At 41.1% G+C, this 26383-nt stretch overlaps 3 protein-coding genes across 3 annotated transcripts; 1 reads left to right on the plus strand and 2 right to left on the minus strand.

Annotated features, from left to right (window-relative positions):
• Positions 1-849: 849 nt before the first annotated feature.
• On the minus strand, positions 850-6869 carry arf3a (ADP-ribosylation factor 3a). The gene is made up of 5 exons (XM_086067834.1): positions 6795-6869; positions 4693-4878; positions 4499-4609; positions 2811-2935; positions 850-2726 (listed from the first exon to the last, which is right to left on the minus strand). The coding sequence occupies exons 2-5, from the start codon at positions 4838-4840 to the stop codon at positions 2565-2567; spliced, it is 546 nt and encodes a 181-aa protein (XP_085923960.1). The 5' UTR covers positions 4841-4878; positions 6795-6869; the 3' UTR covers positions 850-2564.
• A 4645-nt stretch (positions 6870-11514) lies between these two features.
• Positions 11515-17353, minus strand: wnt10b (wingless-type MMTV integration site family, member 10b). The gene is given in 7 exon segments (XM_086067833.1): positions 11515-11946; positions 11948-12025; positions 12027-12101; positions 12103-12381; positions 13904-14298; positions 16427-16689; positions 17217-17353. Coding segments are annotated over 7 exon segments (1236 nt in total). The 5' UTR covers positions 17294-17353; the 3' UTR covers positions 11515-11877.
• Positions 17354-20109: 2756 nt separating this feature from the next.
• Positions 20110-25803, plus strand: wnt1 (wingless-type MMTV integration site family, member 1). The gene is made up of 5 exons (XM_086069353.1): positions 20110-20221; positions 20323-20438; positions 23299-23552; positions 23884-24149; positions 24231-25803. Exons 2-5 carry the CDS (start codon positions 20338-20340, stop codon positions 24720-24722), a joined length of 1113 nt encoding a protein of 370 aa, XP_085925479.1. The 5' UTR covers positions 20110-20221; positions 20323-20337; the 3' UTR covers positions 24723-25803.
• Positions 25804-26383: the final 580 nt, after the last annotated feature.

The raw sequence follows: 26383 nt of genomic DNA on the forward strand, positions 1-26383 counted from the left end.
TTTGCACATCCCATTTTGAGTTCATATTTTGTATAGTTTAAAGTCAATGCACTTTGCACTCTAGTGTTTTTAGTCTTTTTCACTTGCTATTTGGCATTTTCTACAAAAGTAATATGACACACGTTCAGTGGTTGATTAGATATTTTTTATAACTTTGTGGGAAGAGTTTGGGGAAGGTCCTTGGCATGGTGGTGGAATAACTTAAAAACCCTATGACCTTATTCCATCAAACACCTTTGGAATAAACAAGAAAATAGCCAGACTCTCTGGTCCATCACCAGTCCTTGCATTTTTGTAGTTTTCCCATACATTTCATGCTATCTGCTAGATACACAGCAAATCGGTCAGTGTTAAATTTCCAGTGTTCGATCAAATATACAGTAAGCAGTGTTATTTTAACACTGTTAGGATAAAAAGTTACACTGTCTCAGTAAATTTCCTTGAGTGTTGGGGTGGATGTTGGGTGTAACCTGAATGGGGTAGATGCCACGCACTTCCGACTTCCGGGTTTTGCACATCAGCGCCGTTTCTGGCCACTTTTGGCCGCGTTCCAACACTCCAACACTCGCACCCCACCCCTGCACCCCCCAATCGCCCATCGCCGGAAGCGAGCAGGGCGTCTCAGCTCTCTGAAATGCTTCAGACAACTGAGACAGACATACTACACACCCGCACCCGGGAACGTGGAACTGAGGGGCACAAAGGCTGTGCGGGAGCGCAAGTACTGGGACGCGGCCCACACGTCGCAAACCGGAACCGGAAACAAAGCTGATGTGTAAAAACCCGGAAGTCTCAATCTATCCAAACTATCCAAATGAGCAACAGTCAGTGATAACAAGTGAGACAAAGACATGTTCATTCTCTTTATTGACCAGGCGATTTAAGGACAGAAGTATTATAATTAATTAATGTAACTGAACACTTCAGTCTATGTTGTCATTCTTCACAATTCATAAACATATTTTCTTATTTCATCAAGGTTAAGTCTGCCTGTTTTTTGTTTGTTTTTTTAAAGACATGAGACATATTCAGATGGCCAAACCTGTTTGTTAAGTAGAACTCAACCAGTGGCAATTTAAGCATGTAATGTAAACAATGCTTGCACAAAAAACAATAATGTAGTAAAGAGCACCTCACACGTGCACACACATACACACACTCAATCAGTAATGATGCTGAGACATCAACAAAATGTTCAAATTGATCAAAATTCCCTTGATGTACGTTTCATAATCATATACAAAAGCATGCGGTTGCATATTAGAAGGTAGTTGGGTCTTGTACCGTATTAAAATGCCTCATCGTGCTCCTCCGCCTGTTTTTTTTAATGATGTAAAGCTGTAAAAGTTAGCAAATTAAGAATAAAACTAAACCAAATTATCCATCAATTGGAAAAGGAACATTGATAAATACAGTACATACATGTATATTATAATAGTGAGGGTTTTTTTGTGTGCAAGATGGTACCACAAGAGACAAACACACAAAAAACTGGCTGTTTGGCTGATTCGGGATCAAGCGATGACAATTGCTTTGACAGATATAACGCAGCTGCTTTTACAATATAGTTGAAAAGTAAACATTCAATCAATGTCCATCAGCGGCTACACCAGCCAATAGCAGCGTGCCGTCTGAGATGCCTGGCGCTGGCTCCACCTCCTCATTCTGACACTTGCAATCAGTACAGCGGCAACATTTCACCGACGCATACGCATTAATAGAACCCTTATCGAGCAAGGGCAAGTGGACCAAGCACGCATCTTTATTTACAGCAGCGAGCCATGGCTCCCATAAGCCCACAAGCCTGATTTGTCTGTATTAACATGCAGCATGGGAAGCACTAACATACATTTGAGGTCGTCTTCTTTCACTGCTTCCATTAGCAAACAAGTAATATATTGTATTATATAACTACACTTCAAATCTGCTTCAGAATAAATAAACTCTGAAAAAAGTTTATCACTAGAAATTTATCAAGTGTGTTATGAGGTAAATAAACGCATATGTAGTCTTTAAAAAAAAAAAGCCAAGTAGATATTTTAAGCTAAAGTAAAATATTTATTTTTATTCTGATGCACTGCATTGTTTGGCCAAATAATGATGAACATGTGACTACAGTGGTTTTAACAACTTGCTAGTAGTCCATTACTAATATAACATTTGCTATCATTTACATCTAGTAAAGTTAGGTAACATTACTCCGCCAAAATAAGTTTAAACCATGACAAAATCATAAAGAAGGCAAAGGAGGGACAATACACGTGCCAGTTCAGTAACATTATACAGTATATGACTCACATTGTACATCCCAATTTATGTATCCAGTGTATAGAAAGCAAAACATTTAGGTCACATCGGTTTGCACATGATCAAAACTCTCACAGCAGATCCAAGCAAGTCAATAAATCAAATAAATAATCAAGTAGAAGAATGAGAGAGAAGTTTGTTGGGGGGGGGGGGGGCGTTGAGTCACCTGGAAGGGGCTTCTCAGCACTGCCTCTCCATGGAAACTCAATGCATCCAAAATAAGTACTACCTGGAGCTGGCACTTCCCCACTTCCCTCTCACTTTTTGTTCTTCAGCTGATTGGCCAGCCAGTCCAGGCCCTCGTAAAGGCCGTCACCGCTGGTGGCGCAGGTGGCCTGAATGTACCAGTTGCGGTGACGCAGGGAGTGCAGGCCCAGCTTGTCCGTGATCTCCGCCGCATTCATGGCATTGGGCAGGTCCTGAAAAACGAAATGGCAGCAGAAGGTGCGTCAGTCATTTCATTCGGTGACGTAGCAGATGAAGACGCCCGACTGAGTCTATACCTGCTTGTTAGCGAAGACGAGAAGAACAGCGTCCCGCAGCTCGTCCTCAGCCAACATCCTCATGAGTTCCTCTCGAGCTTCGTTCACACGCTCGCGGTCATTGCTGTCCACCACAAAGATCAAGCCTGCGCGGAGAAGACGGGAGCACTGTCTCATTAAGCAACAATAGGGAAAAGTGGAATGTCCAATGCATGCTAGTTGACATCTGATTTATTTGGATGTTTTGTTGGTGTCATCAAACCTTTAAACCTTTAAACCGTTAAAACCTTTTGAAAAAGTCTCAAAATGAAATGTTGGTGTCACTCACAAATATTGGATGTAGTGCAATTCGCTACCAGTCAAACATATGGAAACACTAGTTTGCCTGTCTTCTTAATGTGTAACTGTATTTTTTGTTTTTTAACCTTTGTATGTTTTGTTTTGTTTGTTTTTAAGAGTGGACCCCGAGTCTGGAATAAATTGAATTGAATTGAATTTATCAAACCAACAGGAACTTTGTTTCATAAGAAATTAATGGTTATATGTAAAGGGGGGAAAAAAACAAAAACTTTTTTCCAGGTTCATACTGTGCCCCCCGTTAAGGTAGCAGAGGCTGAGTTTTTCCATACATATATATATATATATATATATATATATATTGTATTTGTATATATATTGTATAGCCCCTCACCATCTGCCAGATATGATCTTACTGTTATTGTAATTCCAATTTAAATAATTTAGTTTAAAGATCTCTGTTCAATTGTTTACATGTGAGGTGATCTATTCGGATCTGCCGGTTACAATCACCCACTACATTACAACCGAACAGTTGGTTTACAGCCGCGTGACACACGCAGATCAATGTAAACATCATGTGATTCAGTTGCCTATTCAACACAATAATTGGATTGTTTTCCACTTTTATCAAAACAAGCAATGGTTTGATAACAACAAGTTACAAGTAGGCCTAGTTGAAAACAAGGTCTCCCATCACAAACAAGCTCAGGTAGGAAGCCGCCATTTTCAAGCCAAGATGTCAGTTGTGGGTCAGATGTCATCACACTTCGCACACATGCTAAAAGACCACTCATTCAGTTACTGATTAATCCTAGGTCCAATTCTGTCATTACAGCTAGCTAGCTATGTCTCTATCTCGAAAACGCACCTTCCCCGGTGGCCTAAACTTATAGAACAGCTCAGTGTTGTTATTTCAAATCCACGTGATGAAGTGACACCACAGACCGGCCTCCCGCCAGTCTGCCAACCCAGAGGAAGCCTGTTAGCTTGCGTGCTAGCTGGCGGCTAGCACATGCCACATCTCTTCCTGACCAAGTGGGATCATGTATATTCCAGGCACCAGAGGCTTTTATGAGATATAATTTTTTTAGCTAGAACATGTAGGAATGTGTAGAATCCATGAAATAGCATCCATTTCTCAGCGGGCCGTGGTTTCACATATAGCGCATACCATAGCATTTTTAGCATTCAAATTTGATAACCACAATCTTCACAAGACATGTATTTTTCACTTCAAAGGGATTTTAAGCACTAAATGTTCTTCATTGCTGAATTTCATGAATTGTCAGTCGTATGACTAATACATTTGTGGGCTGTGTTCAGCTGTAGAGTAATGACCCAATCTAAAATATGAGTCAGACATGACAGTGTGCACACAGCAACATCGGAGAACCAACATGGCCACTTACCCTGAGTGTTTTGGAAGTAGTGCCTCCACAAGGGACGAATCTTGTCCTGGCCGCCCACGTCCCACACGGTGAAGCTGATGTTCTTGTACTCCACAGTCTCAACGTTGAAACCTGAACAAAAGGAAATGATCAAGGAATCACACAAGCTGAATTCGGCGTTCGATGTTTTTTTCACAGTTTCTCGCCTCACACACCAATTGTGGGAATGGTGGTGACGATCTCGCCCAGCTTCAGCTTGTAAAGGATGGTGGTTTTCCCAGCGGCGTCCAGCCCCACCATGAGAATCCTCATCTCCTTTTTCCCTATCAGGCTCTTCAACAGGTTTCCAAAGATGTTGCCCATGATGACGACCGGTGGCTCGCTCCTCAGCTGCAACAGAACTATGAAACGAGGAGCTGTTAAAAGACAACGTGTAGCATGCGCGACAGAAAAGCAAAACAAACAGTGAACCGCACGTTTAGAATGTCTAGACCGCACAAGCAAACATGTGGCGGGGACACTGCGGCTCTTAAAAAACTGCTCTGAGCATTATTACCCTGTTACGGCAGAGCCACCTCAGAAGAAAGCCAGTAAAAGTGCTTCACACCTCGAAAGGCGGTGGAGCTGCAAAAATGCTTTGCACACCAGCAGCTTGGTGGAGAAAGCAGTCACAATGCTTCATTTTTTTTTCTCATTTTAATGCGCAGTGACTTTCATGTGGTGGCAAATAACCACTTTTAAGCTACTGGCTTTCACAAATGCAGCGATAGTCTTTAGGATTAAAAACATGCACAGCAGATGGAACGTTTGAATTTGTCACATTTGAAGCCTTGATACCAGTATTGTATCAAAAGTAACCTTTGCAACAAATACAGTATGAAATTTATGTTAATAGTTTATTCATTTGTCACTGGGCCTGGTTTGCATATTGTGCTGCTCATTGGCCATCTGGAGGCAGTATAAACCAGACGGATACAATGTACTGGAGACTCAGCTCCTTTCTCAGCTCCTCAGTACAGCAGTATTAGTTGCTCTTTGCAGAGGATAAATAATTTATGCCGGTTAGTATTGTTATATTATCTTGTGCCCTTGGCATATACTAAAAATTGTCATGTCTGGGAAGATCTGGTTTTGGTTGAGGGTCCCGATTGGTCCTGAGTGGGTTCCAGCCCTTCCGGGTTGACCAATCCGGGCCCTCAGCCACTTATGCCTGGCCCCAGGTGTGGCTAGTTACCCAATTAGTGTGAGTGTATTTAATTCCCGGGTGGTGATCAGTCAGCGTGGGATCATTGCCGCTTGTCACGGTCACCCCCGGAGTTCTGTCTGTCATTTTGATTTTGTATCTTTTCAGTTTGTTGTTTAGTTTGCATTAACCAGTACCCTGGTTAGTGTTTTCTGTAAAAAAAAAAAGCACGCCAGTTTCGCACTCCTGCTGTGGTTCTGCTACCTCTCTGTATTTTGGGTCCTCCACTTCACACGCCGACAGACACCACGCCGCTCCGTGACAAAAATAGCATTTGACACAGCTTGCAACGCTATTTAAAAAAATAAAAAAAAGTATTATGTTCCTGAATCTTTTCTTGAGTTTATTGTCCTGAAGTGCTGCTGCACACCTGCTGGTAACTAGGCATATGCTATTCGCGTTTGGTCTTGGCTGTATTCCTGTTTAACTACACCAAATCCCTGAAAGCTATTTCCAAAAATGTAACCCCTTATTTTATATCCAAAATATTAGGGCTTCCTTACAGTGTAATTTCACTGTGTTTAATATTAAATTAAACATACAACACGTACACAGAGGATAAATAAATATGCCAGTGTCAAAACTATTTAGATCGTGCGGCATGGTATGAGTAAATGCGTGGATTAAACAGAACTCAATGCGGTCTCGAAATAGTCCAATAAAAATCCCCCTTAAAACAAAACGTGAATTAAGCATTATTATGATCAGCGTGTTTGGTTGCTGCATTATGCTGCAGTCACTTCAGATACGTGTACCTAATCAATTGGCTCGCGAGAGATCATGATGTTGTTGTTGATGATGATGACAATGAAGCAGGCGCCGTGTTCGAAAGGCACACATTAAAAGCCCACCATTCCTGATTTAATTAAAATAATATTATGTACCCACGAATGAGTGTGTGCTGCAATCGCCGTAGGGAGTCACGACTGGAGCACACCGGTCGGCCTGATGTCGTCGATTAAAAAAACGTCAATTCAGTTATATTTATTAAAACAGAACATCGGGGACAGAATTGTCAGGTCTACTCGACTAAACGATGGCGCATTTTGCCACTGGCATTTCATTTCCACTTACCCGTCAACGGGAGGCTGCCAGCTGGATGGAAGCGAGAATCAGGCTAGTCGCAAACCTCGCGAGGACACATCCACGTAATCTCGCGGCATTTGGGTAGTCGCGCGTGCATGCATTACAACGAAGATTCAGTTTGTCTCTTCTTAAATGGAATAACACATTACTAAGTTTTCCCCCCCATTGAATTTGACACATCTCTTCAGTTTTGCACACACGGAACAGCATTTTTGTAGGTGTGCTTTACATCAGGGAACCAAACCATTGTGACACAAACAAAGAATCTAAAAGCAAACTTTCTTGAATAATTAACACAGAGATCGTCTTAATAAATAAGTCAAACGTAATAGGAAGCTTTGTGACTCCTCCTGCCATTGTGTCACCGAATGGGCCTTGTGCCGCGAGAGTGTATTGAAGTCCTCATATTTACTGTTCTTAATTTGAATTAGTTACTTTATTATTTAACTGCACTGTACGTGAGTACAGTATTTCTTTTTCTTCTCTGTACAAGCGCTATTATGTGAGTTAAATGGATACTTGACTCATTGAGACATTTTCAACAGCAAGGAGATAATATTTTGCCTGTAATTAATGTGAGAAATTCATTATTTTTTATAAACAATTAATAGCTTCAAAACACATTTTTCCACTTGACGAATGAAGATGGCATCACCCATGCTCAGGAAACAGGTAAGGACCAATCATGGCTCAGTTTGCTGGGCAAACCCAGAAAACAGGTGAGCCGTGTCAACCCATCTATTGGCCACGTATCTGGCAGGAGTGAGATCATTTCTAGCCAATTGGTGAAAGCCACAACCGCTGTCTTTTCCTTGACAAGTGTTCAGTGCTCTTGCCCTTTTTCAAAAATTGATGCTAGTAAACGGTGACATGAGTCTTTGTCTCTCCCACCTAAATTGTTGCAGCCAAACACAGCACAGTAAAAAAATTTTTATAATGTTGGCTATATCAAACATTTATTTAAACACTCAGTAAGCAGCACTACAACAAAACAACATGGAGACCTTTATCATGACAAGTTAGGAAAAATACCATCAATGTAATTGGTGAATAGATGTTCCTCATGACAATCCATGCATTTTATGTTAGAAGCCATTTACAGTAGGTACTCATATGGAACAAAACAGTAACAGTTAGAGTTCATCTTCAATGTGCTCAAACAAATACCAAACAAGAACATTAAATCCAAGCCTGCTTGGAGCCCATCGCTGCGGCCTCGGTGACGTTTTTGTGCAGCGCTCGATGTGTTTATCAATCCGGTGGTTGAAGGCACAGGAATAAAGCGGGGAGCAGATGTTTGCAGCTGCACACCAGATTACGGGGTGGAGCGGCTGGTGGGGGCTCACGGCGGGTTTTGCGTGAGCCGAGAGTTTTGGTGAGGGTTACAGGGGGGTTACAGCGGGCTCGGGTGGCGGAGGTGGGGTGGCTGGTTATGACTTAAAGGAAGCTCTCCTCTGAAGTATCTGCCAGCGTGCACCCCAGCAAACACAATCACAAGTCTGGTCGGTTCTGCTAGCTGAACTAATGAGGGCTTGCATGTTGAGGGCAGGGGCTTTGATGTTCTGGGTAGCTGCTTCCTTGTGTTTTCTCTGCCGCTCTCCTTCCCAGTTTCGTCCCACATCAAAAATGAAAGGGGAGTTGAGAAGCAGATGTTGTGAGGCTTGTATTTATAAAGCGCGCACGTATTCATCCCTTCTCTATAGCCCCCGTTTGTCCTTTACTCCTGTGCTACAGCGTGGATCTACTGTATCTCTATCTTCGTATCCAGCTAAACGCACTAAATCGCCTCACTTTATACATAAAATCATGATGTCAATCACTGCGGGTCACTTTTATATCTCTGGACTTCCTCTCTGGTTGCCTCTCTTTAATTTCAAACCAGTCTGGTTGTCATTATTCGGCCGCTGTCAATGAGGGTTGTTTTTTTTTGCATGTGGGAGAGAAAACAATTCCAGTCCGTCCACCAACCTCTGTCTGACACATGGGAGAAACGGTGACAGGAAATTCCGCGTTTCAGCAGCTCCGGGGTGAAAGGATGAACAAATGCAAACCAGAAATTCAGACCCTTATCGTTTTGCTCTTCCTCCTCACTAAAAACAGTCAATTCAGCCACCGGCACTGCCATTCCTCAGTAGTCAAATGCTATTTACCCAAGTCTGAACTAAAACTACATAATTGGCATTAAATCCAGCGGCAGAAGAGGTTTTCCGTGCAGACATCGGAGATATTACAAATGATCCCGGCCAGGTGCTGACATTAGCATTTTGCTGAAAGTGCATGACAGAGAAAAGCAGGTCATCAAGAGTACAGGGTCAAAGCTCATCTGTGCACAAGGATGCCTGTTGGGTTGTTGTGTGTTGTGGTTGGTGTGTCTCACACAAGTTTGGGGTTCCAGTCCCTTTTTTTTTGAGAGAGCTCAGCATTGTTCATTTGGTAATTTTACAGATTTGACATTTCATCATCATTGCTCTCTCTTTTTTATTTTTTATTTTATTTTATTTCATTTTTTATTGTATTTTTTATTGTATTTTTTATTGTATTTTTTATTGTATTTTTTATTGTATTTTTTATTGTATTTTTTATTGTATTTTTTATTGTATTTTTTATTGTATTTTTTATTGTATTTTTTATTTTGTATGTGCGTGTGTATGTGTGTGTGCATGTGTGCGTGCGTGTGAGTGTGTACTTATTAGTTCCCCTAAAACCTATTAAAAATTCCATACCGTTCACCTAAACCGAATACTTCAGAATCCAGCTAGAGTCGTGAGGTTGTCAGGAGACCCGAGGAAGGATCAAAGAAAAGAAAGGAAAGTGAAATCCAGTCTCTATTCAGCTATTCTCTGTTCATAGGTTTAGGAAAAGAGCATCGTTTTTAACCAGGACTTAAAAGCATTTACATTTTATTGGTATGTTTTGAATCTTTATTCATTCATATTATTCACTCTGATACTAAGAGATACCAGCAAGTCGGACTGTATTACACACAAGTAGAATACAGAGAAGAAGAAATAAAAGCTTTTTAAGGGTGATTTTGAGGGGTGGGAGTGTATTATAGATGGGTGCATGTTGCTCACGGGATTTTCAGGTAGCATAAGCATAAAAAAGCTTATGTCGCTTCATGTCACAAAAATGCAGTCAATCGTGTGGACATCTCTACTTATGCTTACATCAACATCTGAAAATATCAGAATGATCGCCTCAATATTTTCCATTTTAGAGACAAAGCGTTTTCCTCATTAGATGACATAAGCTTCTGTAGTGAGCGCCAATCAGAAATATTGCTGTGATCGTTGTAATATTTACAGAGGTTGAGTTTAAGATGCCAACATAGATTTAGGTGTTTACTGTCCCTGGCACAATCACAGTACCACAAGTGAGTATTACATTGTTATCGGCAACTAAAGAGGCATTTGAACCCACTTCATAAAATAAACAATAGGAGTTACAAACTTTTTTTTCATCTTTATTTATGCTACAGACACAGCCTCGAGCCAGCTGGCCTGATTCGTAAGATCGTCCGCCATATTGGATGTGGCCATTGTATTAGCCATCAAATCAGCAAATTGTATTCACAATGACATAATACGATCCAAAGCAATGGTTCGGTATGAGTCAAATGACTTTTTGCTTGATGATACGTCTGCAAGGAGCAAGTGCAAATCGCTTCACTTTGCCACATCCAATACGGCTGTGACGTCGACGTACTCAAGGTGTGGTCTATGTGTATGTACTGTAAATGTTGTGTATGGTAATACTTGCCAGAAGTTGTCGCAAAGAGCGGCAATCAAGACTATTTGACTGGAAGCAGCAAGAGTACAGTAAGATAAAAAATATGGAGTAAAGTAAGTTCTTAAAGGGGAAGCCCCCCCCCCCCCCCCAAAAACAAAACAAAACTCATGACAATAATATGTTCTATGCAGCACCACTAGTCTAAGTACGGTATTTTGGTTAATATTGCGTTAGTGAAACATGAGTTAAGTAGCAAAATCCAACAGTTTTTATCCATCTCAGGGTTCGGCCATTTTGCCACTTACAGTCAACTGAAGATGACATCACAGTTGCTCAGGGCTCAGGCAATGACCAATCACAGCTCACCTGTTTTCTGAAGCTGGTTCTGCATAACTCATATTCCACAAATGTAATATTAATCAGAATGTCATGTTTAGACTAATGAGGTCACATATAACATATTATTGTCAAGAAATGTTTCCTGTTTTTCACCTAAAATCAGCTGGGATAGGCTCCAGCTCACCTGTGATCCTAATTGGGATAAAAAGAAAATGGACAGGTGGATATTGCTACTTGCCACATTGGCAAGTATCTTACAGCGTCTCAGCGACATGTTGTAAAGAATTTATGAACTCTAGTCTAAATAGATTATCCTCCACTGATGCAGTAAAGTCTGTTCTGTGCTTTCCTGGTGCTTCTCTCCAGTAATAGTAAAAGTTAAGTCAACAATATACTGCAGGCATTAAAAGCCCCTCTCACAGTATAAAGTGGCAATAAATAAAAAGTGGTACTAAAGTGGATCATCTCACAAGTGCAGAGTGGGAAAAGCTCAAGTCAGGATCTCTAAGCAAACAGTCACACAATTGACATCAGCAATGTTGGCACTGGCAACATGTAGCAATTGCTCTATGACGGAATAAGCTAACTTGTATTGGGGGGGGGGGGGGGGGGGGGGGTAAATTAAACTGAAAAAAAAAAGTTTTGTTGTGTGTCCAAAGCCACAGGTCCAACTGGAAATTAAAGAGCATTAGAAGAGACTAATTACAACCAAGCAGTTCTGGTCATGAGCCCTCGGCCAATGACAACACAGTAATAATATTAATAAAAATAGATTTACAAATATACATTTAGAACTAAAATACATCGATGAGATGAGGCAGCAGGACTAAAAGGAAAGCATCCAAGCACACCATGACACAAGTTGCCTCTTCAGTCTCGGACTTGGCCTTGTGACAACACACACCACATGATGAGGATCTCCCAAATTTGTCCAGTACAGTTGTACACGAGCAAAAACCAATCACAAGAAAAAACAGCAGAGGATAAAAATGAAGATGCAGATCTACTTGCACACGCTGACCCATTCTGTGACACGACACTCCTCACACAGAACGTAGCAGCACCAGTGGAAACCTGCAGTTGCAGCGCTGGCTGTGGGTCTGTTTCAGTATGTTGTGTCCTCGGCCGCAGCACAGTGAGCCGCAACTGTCCCGTGCCGTGGCTCGTTTTGTTACAGATGCGGCCGTGCGTGCCCAAAGAGTCTACGGCCGCGTCACGCTCACAAAAAGTCGGGGGACTTCTCGAAGTACACCAACTCGCGGGACAAGCTGCCACGACGACTTCTGTTCAGGCTCCCCGACCTCCTGCGGCCAGCGTTTCCAAGTCGGGGATTGAAAACTCCATTGTTCTTGTTCTGGGAGTTGACCAAGACGGCCGAAAGTAATTTTTCCTTGAGTATTGAACCCACGAGCCGGAACTCTGGTGAAACGTGCCAACAGGTCTTGAACTGGCAGCTACCTGACGTGCCGTGACACTTGCACCTCCTCTTCATGTTGTCTGCTACGATCTGTGTGTGGAAAGATGAATAATACGAGCAGATCAGACATGCGTGGATTATGGCATGACAAGGCTCGAAATACCAGTAATCATTTGCGAGGCAAAAATTTTGCATTTTGTGCCTCATTAAACATATTGAATAGCAAAAACTGTAAATCAACTACTGAGATGTTTGCAAAATGCTTTGCTGTGCCGTTCACGTCACCCACCAGTTGAGGCACAGCTTGGTGCTACGTACGCTATACCAGCTAGCTTTGCAATTAGCTTCGGCTGGCTAATGCTGCGGCTGAACACATTGTAGAGTCACACCCAAATCATTGTCTCAAACAATGATGGGAAATATGCTGTATTTTCTGACAAGTATCGTTCTGACGAAGAAAGAAGCCATGCTAATTGCTAAGCTAACCTAAGATTGACATATTGTAGCTACAGGCATTTAACAGGAATTACCGGTAGGCTAACTGTTTTGGGCGATAAAGTCCACTTTTCATAAACGTCTGGCTGAAACAGCACGTGGAGATTCGGAGAACATTCAAACAGCAAACATAGCAGGCAAATTAAGAAATGTCTGGACTCTGGAAGAGAAAATCTGCTCATTAAACAGAACAAGAAACTGGAAATGAATTATGGTATGCTATGACCTACTTCAGCCAGGAGGACTAGCATATAAGATAAAAAAAAATATTAATAAAGTATAAAATATTTATTACATCAGGAATATTATTTCTTTTGTTTCCACAATGTTTTCCAGTCTCCATATTATTGTCTTCTCAAATAAATGCATCACTGACATAGAGTTCAGTTAATTTTTGACTCGCTATGCAGTGAGCTAAACTGTCAAGCTAACTTAGCTAATAGCTTACATACATCTGTGGGTTTCATTCATGACAGATGAAGGTAGATGTTGTACGCGTACATGTTTTTATCTTTTGTGTTGCAAATTCAGATTAATGCCGTTGTCTGTCTCAATTTTATAAAAATAAAACTTGCATCCAAATGTAATCATCTTTGTAATACTCGCTTAATGAGGTGGCTTCAACACTCGTTTCGTAGCACACTAGCGGCTAGTTTTGCTAGGTGTGAGGTGCACGACACAAAAAACTTAACTTTCATAAACAAAAGGCCCACTATATTGAAACTTCAGATTTTCACACGTGAATAGTATGACTTTTCAAGTCATGTCGTTCAAGTCTTTCAGAAGTTTTAGCCAAGTCCTAAAATCGACAACTCGAGTCTGATTCAAGTCAAGTCATGTGACTTGAGTCCTCCACCTCTGCCAGTGGCTCACCAAAGCAAAATTAAGCCCTGGTCCAAACTCAGTCACTCGCAGGGAGTTTGTTTTATATTATTGTCGTTTATTCATCCAGGTAAGGCAATTGAGAATCGATTCTCGCTTGCCTTACAGACAGCAGAGTAAAACAAAAATTTGTGATGTTACATAGCTAATCTGCTATGTATCTATGCTATGCATGACGCCCTACTTTGATTTCATGATGAGCACTAAACTTACACGAAGAACAGTGTGCGCTCACCTGTCGTCCCACTCGGTTGTTATGTATCCTCATACGAGCGTGGATGTCTCTCGGCGATCCCCGGGAGTCCAGCCACTCCCTGGAGAAACGCTCCCCAAAACGCAAGTCACGGTTGCAGCCCCTCCACTCCCAAGTCTCCTGCATGGAGGTGAGCTCATCCGGAAAAGGCTTGAACGGCGCAGAGTGGTGGGCGGGGAGTAGGTCGGCGGGCAAGCCGCCTTTCTGCAGCGTCTGCAACTGCAGCTGCGTGAGCTTCAACCGGAGCTTGTCATCGTTCTGGCGACGCTTGCCCTCACAGCCACATCCCCCCAGCCTGCCCATGCTGCAGGCTGAGGCCACCGAGTGTGCCACGCCTGCTGCTAACAAGGCTAGTGAGAAGGCACTCTCACGAAAACCTTGTGGAAACACACATCGTACACAATGTAAGATGTGGCAGTGAACATAATGCAAGTTACAACTTAGAGAATTACACGTAATTACACTACATAACTTTGCCTTGAAGTCTGCTAGCTTAATGCTAACACATAATGGGAAACGCCACGGCATCTGGATGTGTTATAACATTTTAAGCAGGAACACATGTAGCCAGTCAATATAACATTACTCACACAAATATTTTACGGTATCTATCCTGTGCAAAAAACAACTAATATTACAGCAGCTTAATGGTGACCAAGTTGTGAGCATCAAAAAGAGCCCAACAAATTATAATCATGATGCACAAACTGTTTAATTAATCTTTGCATTCTGTGTGTTATTATTTTTTTTTTTTAAATAAAGTAAGTAGTTTTTTAGGGGAGAGGGGGTCTGGAACGGATTAACATAATTTACATTCATTTCAATAGGGAAGGATGATTTGTGATACGAGTGTTTTGAGTTACAAGTGTGGTCACAGAATGAATTAAAGCAGTGTTTCTCAATGATTGTTTTGTTATGCCTTCCGAGGAAGAACAAACTATTACCCCCCCCCCCCCCCACACACACACCTATCATTTGTCTATATAATTGTTGTACGCCTCTGCAGAGGAGCTAATACTCCTGTACATTATGACAATGAGGACACCACTGCCACCTACTGTAGTGGATGTGCATTTTTTCTTTATTCTATCTGGTACAGAATTTATTTTTTTACAGACGCTGAAATAAGTAAAAAAAAAAAAAAAAAAAAATGGTAAGATGTAAACATTACAGTAAATTTGATATAGAGTACATTTTACTCTAAAAAATATTATATTTGCTCCCAATCTAAACTTTACACTTTTTACATTACATTTACATTTACTTTGAGTGAGCTCTCTCTTGCAGAAGCTGCTGTCAGCCACAGCTCACACTCAGACAACTTCTGCTGTGTCACCAACGTGAAAAGCATCCTTTCCTCACCATGCATCACCTCTTAAAGGAACATACAGGTATTTAACACAAAGCCACTGTGATATGTACAGTATTTTGTATACATTTTATACCTGCAATTTTTGGCTTATGTTTTCAAATACATTGATAGTTTGTTTGAATACACAGTCAATTATGTACCAACTGCCATTTAATGTAAGATAATTTAATTGCTCAGCCTGTCAAACAAAGATATTTATGACATTATTTGTGATAAATACTGTAGGACAAATTACGGAAGCGTATTGCATTCACTTGAAAAAAAAAGTCCTGTTTTTCTGACTGATTTTTTTTGGGGGGGGGGGGTTGTTTTTGTTTTTGTTTTGTATTTTGAGTATTTTTTTCTGTTTTATTTTTTAAAAAATCCCTATTTTTTTCCCTGTTTTTAAATATATATTTTCCTCAGTTTTTTCTGAATATTTTTTTCTGAGTAATTTTTCCCTGTTTTATAAAATAATTTTTTTTCTGTTTTTCTGAATATAAAAAGAGAGAGAGTTTTCCCTGAGAGATTAGAGAACAAACCACAATACAGTATACACATTCATTCCTTTATTGAGAGCCAGTAAGTAAACATGACCATCGTATTGCATATGGAGGTATGTGGGAAAGTGTCCGCTTCCGCTATTAGCGAGTCTGCAACAAGTCACTTGGATTTCAGAGGTAAATTTTTTTTTAATAATAATTACTCTGAAAAACAGAACACCGGCTCTGTTTTTTAAAATATTTTTTCCCTGTTTTTTTGAAGATTTTTTTTCCTGTTTTTTTTAAATATTTTCCCCCTCTGTTTTTCTGAGTAATTTTTCCTCCTGTTTTTCTGAATAATTTGTTTCAGCCTGTTTTTCGGATTTTATTTTTGACAGAAAAAAAAATTAAGTAAAACAGAAAAAAAATATTCAGAAAAACTGAAAAAAAACCTCAAAACAAAGCCCCCCCCCCTTCCCCTCCCAAAATAAATAAATAGAAAAACAGGAGTTGTTGTTGTTCTGTAAAACTGTTACACAAAATGATTTTTTTTTAACAAGTGCATTTTCACATTTTGCAAGTAGACCTATACTGTTGAATGTATCTCAGGCAGTAAACGTGGGTTCACTGTAAATCCATTACAAATTGTCACTTGTTGCGTACGTCTCTCACCTCTGTTGAGAATGTTGCTGTGGTGCAACAGTTTGCCGAAGCTCTCCAGCGAGGAGCAGTTCCATCGTTGGTCCCGCAGCTGGTGCTGACACTCGTGAATGGCTACCTGGATGCCCTGCAGAGCGGAGGCCGTCACGTCGGGTCGACGCACGCACATCCTCATCTGACGCTTACTGAGGCCGGCCAGGCGCAGGCACACCGAGTTGGGGGTTAGCACCGGGTCTCCTGCCACCTTCAGGCTGAGGATGTCATTACACAGGACCCTGCGGGACACACACGCACGTCGAGTAAGCTTGTATAGCCGAATGTGAAAATAATGGTGAGTGAAAGTGCATTCGGAAATGTTTCGGATAGATAGATAGATAGATAAATAGATAGATAGATAGATAGATAGATAGATAGATAGATAGATAGATAGATAGATAGATAGATAGATAGATAGATAGATAGATAGATAGATAGATAGATAGATAGATAGATAGATAGATAGATAGATAGATAGATAGATAGATAGATAGATAGATAGATAGATAGATAGATAGATAGATAGATTGATTGATTGATTGATTGATTGATTTTGAGTATAGCCTAAATTTAATTCAAGTTTTTTTGCATAAATAACTCGTTGTATGTGTTTGTGTGTGTGTCACAAATTTCTGTGACGTTTTTGATCAAAACAGAAACTTAAAGACGTTTTTAAAAACTTGAAACACTCTCAAATTCCCAAACATAAATGTGTCTTAAAGCCGACAGTCGAAACATAATTTGCATAGCTCTCAAGTGCACTTACGTCAACGCAGGTAGTAATAACAATGCTGCCGCCAAAATCGGGCACCGGTCCAAGCGGAGTTTGTTTGGTAGTTCCATTTTTTGTCGCGCCGTGACATTAAATCACTGGTGAAGTTATCCCGTGTTTATAAAGACAATTGATCGTTTTAAGAGATGAGGATTTATTATCAATGCGGCGCCGCCAAACGACAGGAGAGTGAAGATAGAGTAGAAGAGCTGAAGCAGACTGGAGCAGGACGAGCAGGAGGAGTGGGTGGGGGGCGTGGGGGGGTAAAGAGGAGGCCCCACAGGCGGCTGTTTGCAAAATATTGCCCACTATTGAAGTTGGACTGTCAGATTATTATGTCATTACATGCTCTGTAAAATAACCTTTTGGGGATATGAAACAATATACTAGTAGTGCAGATTCAAGTGAGTAACCACATATTTGTGTTTCATAACTGTTATAACAGGAATTCCTGATTCCAGGTCAACAAACAGGATGGGAAACACTAGCACTTATCTGAATAACATCAAATAATAATAATAATTATTATATATATATATATATATATATATATATATATATATATATATATATATATATATATATATATATATATATATATCCCGGTAAATATATAAGTGACGGACGCATCCATAGCTTCGATCAGTTCCAGCTACATTTTTGTGCACGAAGAGGGGGAGCATCCATCCATTATCTGAAACACTTATCCTCACAATAAGATTAAAATGTATATTATCTTCCAATTAGCTTCAATTGAAATTCCCTGTGAAAGATAAAAAAAAATATTTTCGTTTTAGTATTTGGCTTACACAGTAAATTAATCTTCATGTCTGTATCCCGACCTTTAGGTGCCGTGCTGAAATGACTTTTCTTTTTAATTGTTGCAATTTTGACGTCACGTTTCCCTCCCATACTTCGTTCATTTCTGTTTACTTGAGTTGCATTAACTAGGTTTTCAGTTTGTCAAGAGGATTTTTTACACAAGTGTGGGGAAAAAAATACAACCATTAAACATATGTTTACAACCATAACAAAACAATTTTTTTGGTATGACTTCTTACGTCCGCGCGTAAAAGTTTCTCTCCATTTTTACGCACAAGCTCCGCTCCCCAAGTATCAAGTCATTCAAAATCTATAACAATCAAACTCCCTGCAATAATGGATGTGGACATACTTTGTCCATGAAAGAGTGAAGAAGAGTCATTGATGGATGTGGAATGAAGAACAGGGGAGGGGTGGTGGGCGAAGTTGCCACTGTACGAGGGAGGCAGCAGCAGGCAGGCGGCTCCTCACAGACAATGCACCCCTACGCACCCCGCACCCCCAACCACCTCCATCAGAGCGACAACTTCACTTTGTCATCCCTAAGTCTTTATTTCACAAAATGCATACATTAGGGGAATAATGTAGTTCCGTGGCATTAGCGATTCATTCACATGTGACTGTGATGCATCACTGGATGCATGGATTTCTTTCAAAACAAACACCTGTCTATGCAACGAGCCAGTTTGACCTGAGACTGATGGTAAAAGTGTGAACCATTTAAAGGTAAAAGTTTGATGTGAATTTGGAAAAAAAACCAAATACAGAATAGACACTGGGAATGCACAACATTAAGTTAACCCCCCCCCCCCCCCCCCCCCCCGAACACGACTCGCATAGTGACACCAAATTCAACTAATCTCCTTCCATTCCCTAAGCTGCAGCAATGAAAAGTGCATTAGCATTCTGCTTTGGCGTGTATATCTAAGTGGCTTAAAAAGTGATTTGAAGTTGATTTGTATATAAAAGGCTCCCCCTTTATCCGGATTGGAGCTAATCTGCTCGGTGTCGCATGACTGCTCCAGGAAGCCCCATTTGGGCACCTTCATATATGGGATCGCACTATAAATGTAGGCTGGCTGTCGTCAAAGCCTCTTTACAAAAGCCCACTTCCTTTTGACTGTCATCACAGAGATTATTCTACTTCTTTGCAGCACTAATATGGAAGTATGTAAATTGGCAGATAAGTGTCACACGCGCGTGCGCAAATACGCGCGCACGCACCGAATTTGGGGACATGGACATTGAGATGAGTGAAGAAACGGGCTTTGCACGTGCGTCGAGGGAGGTCTGCAAGCCAGATGTTGGAATGACTTATTCACATCAAACATGCATTAGAAAAAAAAGAAAAAAAAGTTAAACACTCGAGCAGGTTGCACGTACACGGCCCCCTTTTGTCACACCGTGCGCGTAAACTCATTTACAACCTCATCACACGAAGGTGTGGGTGCATTAATTCGATTAAAGCCGGCCCAAAACGAAAGAGAGGGAGAGTGCGCGTGCATGTACAAATGTCAGAGAGGAGGAGATGCGGTAAGGGAGTTGGCGAATCCAACCGCACTTGGGTTAAAAAGGGCTTCCTTTTTTTTTTTTTTATCCTCTCCCAAGGCTCACATTGAATGTCTGAATGCACCGTGACACCAGCTCTGGAGCACCGGACGCTACCTTCTCTACCAGCCTGCGAGGAACACATGGGAAAATATTCCATCGTGGATTGGATGATGCACCATGAGATGCCGCAAATAATATGCGCGACGCTACGGATTGCCCTGACCCCGTTTCTCCCCCCCACCCCTACTCATCTGTCTTTTCTGCACAGTTGTGTTTCCTTATTCATTGTGCGCCCTATGAAGAGCATTAACTATCCCTCCCTCCAATCCTATTGAAAGGGCTCCGAGGAAGAGGGAGAAAAAACACAGAGGGAGATGTGAGCAGCAAATCCCTTTTTTATTCCCCCTCGTAGCACTCAATAAGAGAAGAATGTGTTGCCTATCTGCTGTCACCGCCGAGGGGATCAAGTCTGCGGGACTGTCCCACGCGTTCCATGCACCGCGCAGAGCATCACTCAGAGGGACACAGTGAGGAGGAGTGCAGCATCCTCGCATGCGTGGACACTTCAACATCACCCTGCAATCTGTCTCCTCTCGACAGCTCGCACTCAATTAACTTTTGGACGGGTGAGTTTATGCAGGTGCAGATAAGATCCGTTTTAATTTGCATCATTAGGCTGTGTGCAATATAATGGAGTTGGGGGGGGGGGAAATTTTATTTTTCCAAGGTGAGCGAGAGCGCGATGAGGAGTTTGGCGCTTCTGCTGGGGGTTAAAGCAGCGTGCATCCTGCTGGTGTCGTCGCTCTCCGGCACTGGGGCAGTCAACAACAGTGGCCGCTGGTGGTGAGTGCATGTCCACTTTGTAGTTCTGTGCGTGGACGGGGGGAAAAAAGGAAAAGTAATTTGACGGTGGTTTGAGCAAGGGAAGAGCCCGAGCTGCAGCGTTTTATTGCAGGCTCCAATAACGTGTTAGTTTTGGCACCATTTACTAAATTAAACCATGTTTACAAACTCCTCCATGTGATATCTAAACGACTTCATTTATGATTCAATCTGAGAATTTACTGACATTATTGCATTTATAATAATGTCGTTTTCGTCTCACATTCTGACATTTAAAAAAGTTGATGTTAAATTGGTAGATCAATACCAGAAGAAGAATCCCACAAGAAGACTTTGTTATTCGGCTCATCAGATAAACATATTTTGACACAAAATATGCTTTGAGGTTAAGTTTGAGTTTTCTTTTCAATGATTTTTTATTATTTGCTTGTTTAAATGTCCATTAATTGTGGGTTGGGCAGCTTTTGAACAAAAAGATTTAACCCATTTTGGAAGCAGTCCTGCTGTTTTTATGCACAAAAAAACATTAAGTTCTAGAATCAATAAAATGACAGCTGACATTCCAGAAACACATGAGGCTTCAAAACAACCAACACTCTCCTTAAAAAAAAAGAAAAAGAATAAAGAAATATAAAACTAGGTCATTTTCTTATAGAGCCTACAAATGAAATACACGACAGAAGTGATGTGAGACATAAGCAAAATGAGTCAAAATGAAAAGGGGAAAACATGAACAAAATAGTATATACATATATATATATATATAAACTAGGGGTGGTAAAAAAAATAGATTCAGCAATATATTCCGATATTACAGCGCACAATTCTCGTATCGATCTAATATGCAGCCGAATCGATTTTTAAAGATACATTTTTGATGGATATATTCAACTAAATTAGAGTTAGGGTTCACACTTTAAGCATGGAAGAATGTTATATAAATGGAAAATTAAGCCTTAAAATTTGATTGGTTTGTTTGTTAAATACGGTGGACCACAGTTTATAAGCCCGAAGTACATTTTCATACAAATCTTACAGTGTACATGTACAAGTTTATTGATTAATATTTTCTAAATTTGAGTAAAAAAATATAAAATAATTGACTTATAGATTTGTATCGGGATTAATCGGTATCGAATCGAATCGTGACCTATGAATCGTGATACAGATCGAATCGCAAGCTTCTAGGCAATTCACACCCCTAATATATATATATATATATATTCATTCTAAGAGTATTGATATACATATTGAGTACATAATATCAATGTGTGAAATGTGTCAAGTTTTGGCATTGCATTGTGATAGGAATGAGAACCCCCCAAAAAAAAATAAAAAATAAAAAAAAGGAATGAGAACCCAAGTGCAGGGAAGTGTAGTAGTCATAAGGGATGCAAGAGGTGATGCAGATTTCGACAAAAAAACAAAACAATTTAATTTAAAAATAACAAAAAGGCAAATGAGGTACTATAATACTAAAAGTACAAAATAACAGGCTAAAAAAACTGAAAAGATGAAGACTTGACATGACTCGGATTGTGGCAGTAACAAACATGAAACCAGAAGCGACAAAACAATGAACTAATAAGGAATGAACGATAGCAGGGAACTATAAGGCCCTGTTCACACAGAAGCAAAACCGGCTCCGTTCCTCAAAAAATCTTGTACAGACAGAAACGTTTCAAGACATGCGAGTGTCCAAAAGAAAACTTTGAGGACGTTTAACGGCTGTAATGTAAATGCCAAGTCTGGAGTGGCGCTGTAGTGCAGCCACAAGGAGTTAACAGACAGCATAGAAGAAGAATCAGCAAAGAAGAGGAACCACTGATCGGATTATATTACTGGAAAGCCGATAGGCCAAGACTTTTGAGGTCGCGAGGCCGCCATATTACTCCTCTCAAGAAACATTTCTCGGCATATGTTGTTTCTCTGTACATACATGACTAAAGAAGTGGTTGGAAGTGTTGTAATAATATTGAAATAGGAGAACATTTGAGACAATATTTAGTAGAAACAGCATGATTTATGATATTTTAAATTTGTTAAACATAAACAAGAGGACTTCAGATATTTTACAACTTGCCTGAAATACATGTATAAATTATATGCTTAATGAGGAATGAGCCCGGTTATAAAAGTGATCAGTTTCAAGCTCCGAAACGGCGCGGCCGTGTGGACGAACTCTCCACCGTTAACAGGCTTATGTAGAGCTTGCTGATGAGCTTATCATGTATCAGCTGTGCTGGAGAGGGGAAACATCCAAAACCTGCACGATTCCGGCCCCCGAGGACCGAGTTTGCCCATCCCTGGCTTAGAGTGTCACACAGTGTCACTGGCAGGGTTCCACAGAGATACTGAGAGACTGGTAGAGATGGGAAATCCAGATCCAGAAAGTAAATCCCTGCTACAGTTTAGTTTTAGCCACATTTGCTTACTGAGCCGGTTTAGTAGAAGCACTAAACTGTGGCAGGGTTTTTTTTAACTTTCGGGACCTGGATTTTCGACATCTCGGAAGACGAGAAGAGTCACAGAAAGGCATCAAATTGGATGTCCAAGACATTTTTCATTGATCAAGGACCTATTGTGAGTTTTGCCGATTAAGCTCATTGATAAACATGAAGTTGTGCAAAATTATTGAAACGGAGAACATTTGGACATTTGTATTAAGTTCAACTAGAAACATTATATTGCATTTTCTGTTTGTCCTAAAATTTCACCTGAAAGCAGAATATCAGTTCAAATGGACTTTTGACGTCTATAGCCGTCAATGGCACTGAATGAGCTAAGAGAAACCTCATGTATAATAATTCTGATGCTCTAGTTTGACACTTGATTTGAGTTGTCTTTATCTTTGCGCCAGGGGCATTGTCAACGTAGCCTCCTCATCGAACCTTCTCACCAACTCCAAGAATGTGCAGTTGGTCCTGGACCCGAGCCTGGCCCTACTGAGTCGTCGGCAGCGTCGACTGATTCGGCAGAATCCTGGCATCTTGCACGCCATCACTGCTGGACTGCACACAGCCATAAAAGAATGCAAGTGGCAGTTCCGCAACCGCCGCTGGAACTGCCCGACCACCCACAGCCCGGCGATATTTGGCAAAATTGTCAACCGTGGTAAGTTCCCTCCTGGCGATCTCTGGAAGAGTTTGGGGTGGATGAAACAGAATCCCTTGTTCATATTAATACGGCCCTTTCATGAAATATTTCACTGATGAAAGGGATTTGGATGGGAGAAAAGTGATCCTATGGTTAGCACAGTGAGGGTTCTGGGTTTGAATCCCAGGTCAGGCTTTCCTGTGTGGAGTCTGCATGTGCTCTAAGTAGGGTTTTCCAATTAAGCTCTATACCCAATAGGTGTGATCTGTCCAGTGTAGCCTACAACAACCGTTACGATGAATGCATCAACCTTGAATTCTGATGTGAAGTCTTGCTGTTGTTTCTTCAGGTTGCAGAGAGACAGCCTTTGTGTTTGCTATCACCAGCGCGGGGGTGACTCATGCGGTGGCTCGCTCATGCTCAGAAGGGGCCATTGAATCGTGCACATGCGATTACCGGCGCAGAGGTCCCGGGGGGCCAGATTGGCATTGGGGGGGCTGCAGTGACAACGTAGATTTCGGCAGGATGTTCACTCGAGAATTTGTGGACTCCAGTGAGAGAGGGCGAGATCTGCGCTACCTCACCAACCTGCACAACAACGAGGCCGGCAGAATGGTATGGATCGAAATGGTCAAAGGGTTTCTTTCTTGTGGGAGGCTTCCCGCCAATAGTGACTTTGGTTTCCTCTCATTGCAGACGGTGTCCACAGAAATGCGTCAGGAGTGCAAGTGTCACGGCATGTCAGGTTCCTGCACCGTGCGGACCTGTTGGATGCGCCTCCCAAGCTTCCGCAACGTGGGAGACTTCCTCAAGGACCGCTTTGATGGGGCATCCCGAGTCATTTACGCCAACAAAGGCAGCAATCGCGCGTCCCACAGAGCGGACCCACGCCACCTGGAACCAGAAAACCCAGCTCACAAACCCCCCTCCGCCATGGACTTGGTATATTTTGAGAAATCGCCAAACTTCTGCACGTACAATGGCAAAACTGGCACTTTGGGAACTTCGGGTAGAACTTGCAACAGCTCTTCTCCAGGTCTGGATGGATGTGAGCTGCTATGTTGTGGACGTGGATTTGAAACCCGGGCCGAGAGTGTCACAGAGCGGTGCAACTGCACGTTCCACTGGTGCTGTCACGTCAGCTGCCTGAACTGCACTAGTACTCGAACATTACATCAGTGTCTTTGATAATGGGGGTGGCGGAGGGTGTTTAGTTAGGCCTGTGAGACGCAGAACTTGTTAGAAGTGAAGTAGCTGGCAGAGAAAGTCACAAATACTGTACACAGGTGGATGCTAGGGGTAAACTGACAGGGAACTTTATCAACCCCAAAATTCAATCATTGGACAAAAGCACAAACGTACAAACAGGGTATGGAAGACTTTATATGCTTGCTTCTTACATTCAATACTCAAAAATGTTCATAAAGAGAATAGGGGTGGCGGGTAAATATTGTTAGTCCGTTAAAAACTAGACAGTACTTTACATGTTTACATGTACTCAAAGGGTTGTGAAAAGTGTTATTTTGCAAATGTTTCAGTTCTTTTACCTAAATGTCTGCATCCAAATTTAAAAATGTCTGCATCCAAATTTAAAATTCCCCAACCATATTGGCCTGTCCTATTTAGATTTCATATGGAGTAGCACTTACTCCTCAACTCTGATCTGATCTGTCCGCAACGTGGTCCAAATACTGAATGACTGGGCCAGGTAAGCGCCAAGGAAAACAGAACCTGACCAAATCTTATGAAGGCAAAGTGATTCGAATGTATTATGGCTACACTGAGTATAATGCAATAACAGGATGTAGTTGGAGCAGGCTGAAAATTTTAAAGTAAATGTGACCCTGCATAATCTCAGCATGTTTAAACTGCCAAATAGCCACAGAAACGAAGCAGACCAGATTAAAACCACAAGGACTGAGAGGTGTTTTGTTTTGAAGAATTGATCCCACATCATACTGTGCATCAGCTAAGAGAACCAAAATGTTGTAAATATCAAAATATATGAATATATTTATAACGAAGTAATTGCTGAATATTGTTTCTTCACCTGTCAATGCTGGAGAAAATGTCATTACTTTCACTATTTAGTATTATTGCGATTATTTTCTTGAGTAATGTAGAACTTTTACAAAGACATTACCACTTATTGTATTTTGCCATGCACTGAATACACGCCTGTTTTTATCAGTGTAAATATAAAAATATTTATTTGGAAGGGTTTTTATACTGCGATAGCAAGATGTGAGAAGCTATGCTCTTTAGGGAATACAAGTGATAGCTGGCAGTTGTTTTTGTATTGTATGATAGAACAATAAAGTCTATATTTTTCAAGTAAGTCCTGAATGTGTCCAAATTACGTTTTTGGTGTTTTTTTTTGTCGTCTTTTTTTTTTTCTTTAATGCTCAACCAAGTGAGCATCTAAGTCCATCCCTGGGTGTCCTGAGCTTAATCCTATTATCAGAAGCAAAGCTCACAAAACATCCTTGCATCTGTGCTCTCCACTGAAACAGGCCCATCTTATCCAGCCACATACACCTTAACCCCGTAGAGCACCGGCTTTTACAGCATTGAAATGAATCTTCTTTTTTTTTTTGCTTCATTTTTATGCAGAAATCCAAATAATAACAATGGCGTGAAGCAAGAGTTCCCTCCAACCCTTGGCAAGGCGATTAACCACATGACTTTGGAAAGCGCAGTACTTTCTCCTTCACAGCAAGGAGCAGACATAGGGTCACATGCATAACAGAGCAAGTGGTTGTTTTGTGAAGAAGTGGACATAAATTGTTTAGATTCTGTATATCGCTATAGGTGAGAGCGTCACAAATATAGACATCATTGGTTTTGAT

Source organism: Leptonotus elevatus, chromosome 2 (genome assembly GCF_054856555.1).
Source record: "Leptonotus elevatus isolate MCC_2025b chromosome 2, RoL_Lele_1.0, whole genome shotgun sequence".
In the NCBI taxonomy this organism is placed as follows: Eukaryota; Metazoa; Chordata; class Actinopteri; order Syngnathiformes; family Syngnathidae; genus Leptonotus; species Leptonotus elevatus.

Excerpts from the sequence above, each read along its gene's own strand:
- arf3a (XM_086067834.1), bottom strand. The coding sequence starts at position 4,840 with ATGGGCAACATCTTTGGAAACCTGTTGAAGAGCCTGATAGGGAAAAAG. Across the intron at positions 4,610-4,692 it reads CACCACCATTCCCACAATTG|GTTTCAACGTTGAGACTGTG; the intron begins GTGTGTGAGGCG and ends CCTTTTGTTCAG. Across the intron at positions 2,727-2,810 it reads TCGTCTTCGCTAACAAGCAG|GACCTGCCCAATGCCATGAA; the intron begins GTATAGACTCAG and ends TTCGTTTTTCAG.
- wnt1 (XM_086069353.1), top strand. The coding sequence starts at position 20,338 with ATGAGGAGTTTGGCGCTTCTGCTGGGGGTTAAAGCAGCGTGCATCCTG. Across the intron at positions 23,553-23,883 it reads TGGCAAAATTGTCAACCGTG|GTTGCAGAGAGACAGCCTTT; the intron begins GTAAGTTCCCTC and ends TTGTTTCTTCAG. Across the intron at positions 24,150-24,230 it reads ACAACGAGGCCGGCAGAATG|ACGGTGTCCACAGAAATGCG; the intron begins GTATGGATCGAA and ends CTCTCATTGCAG.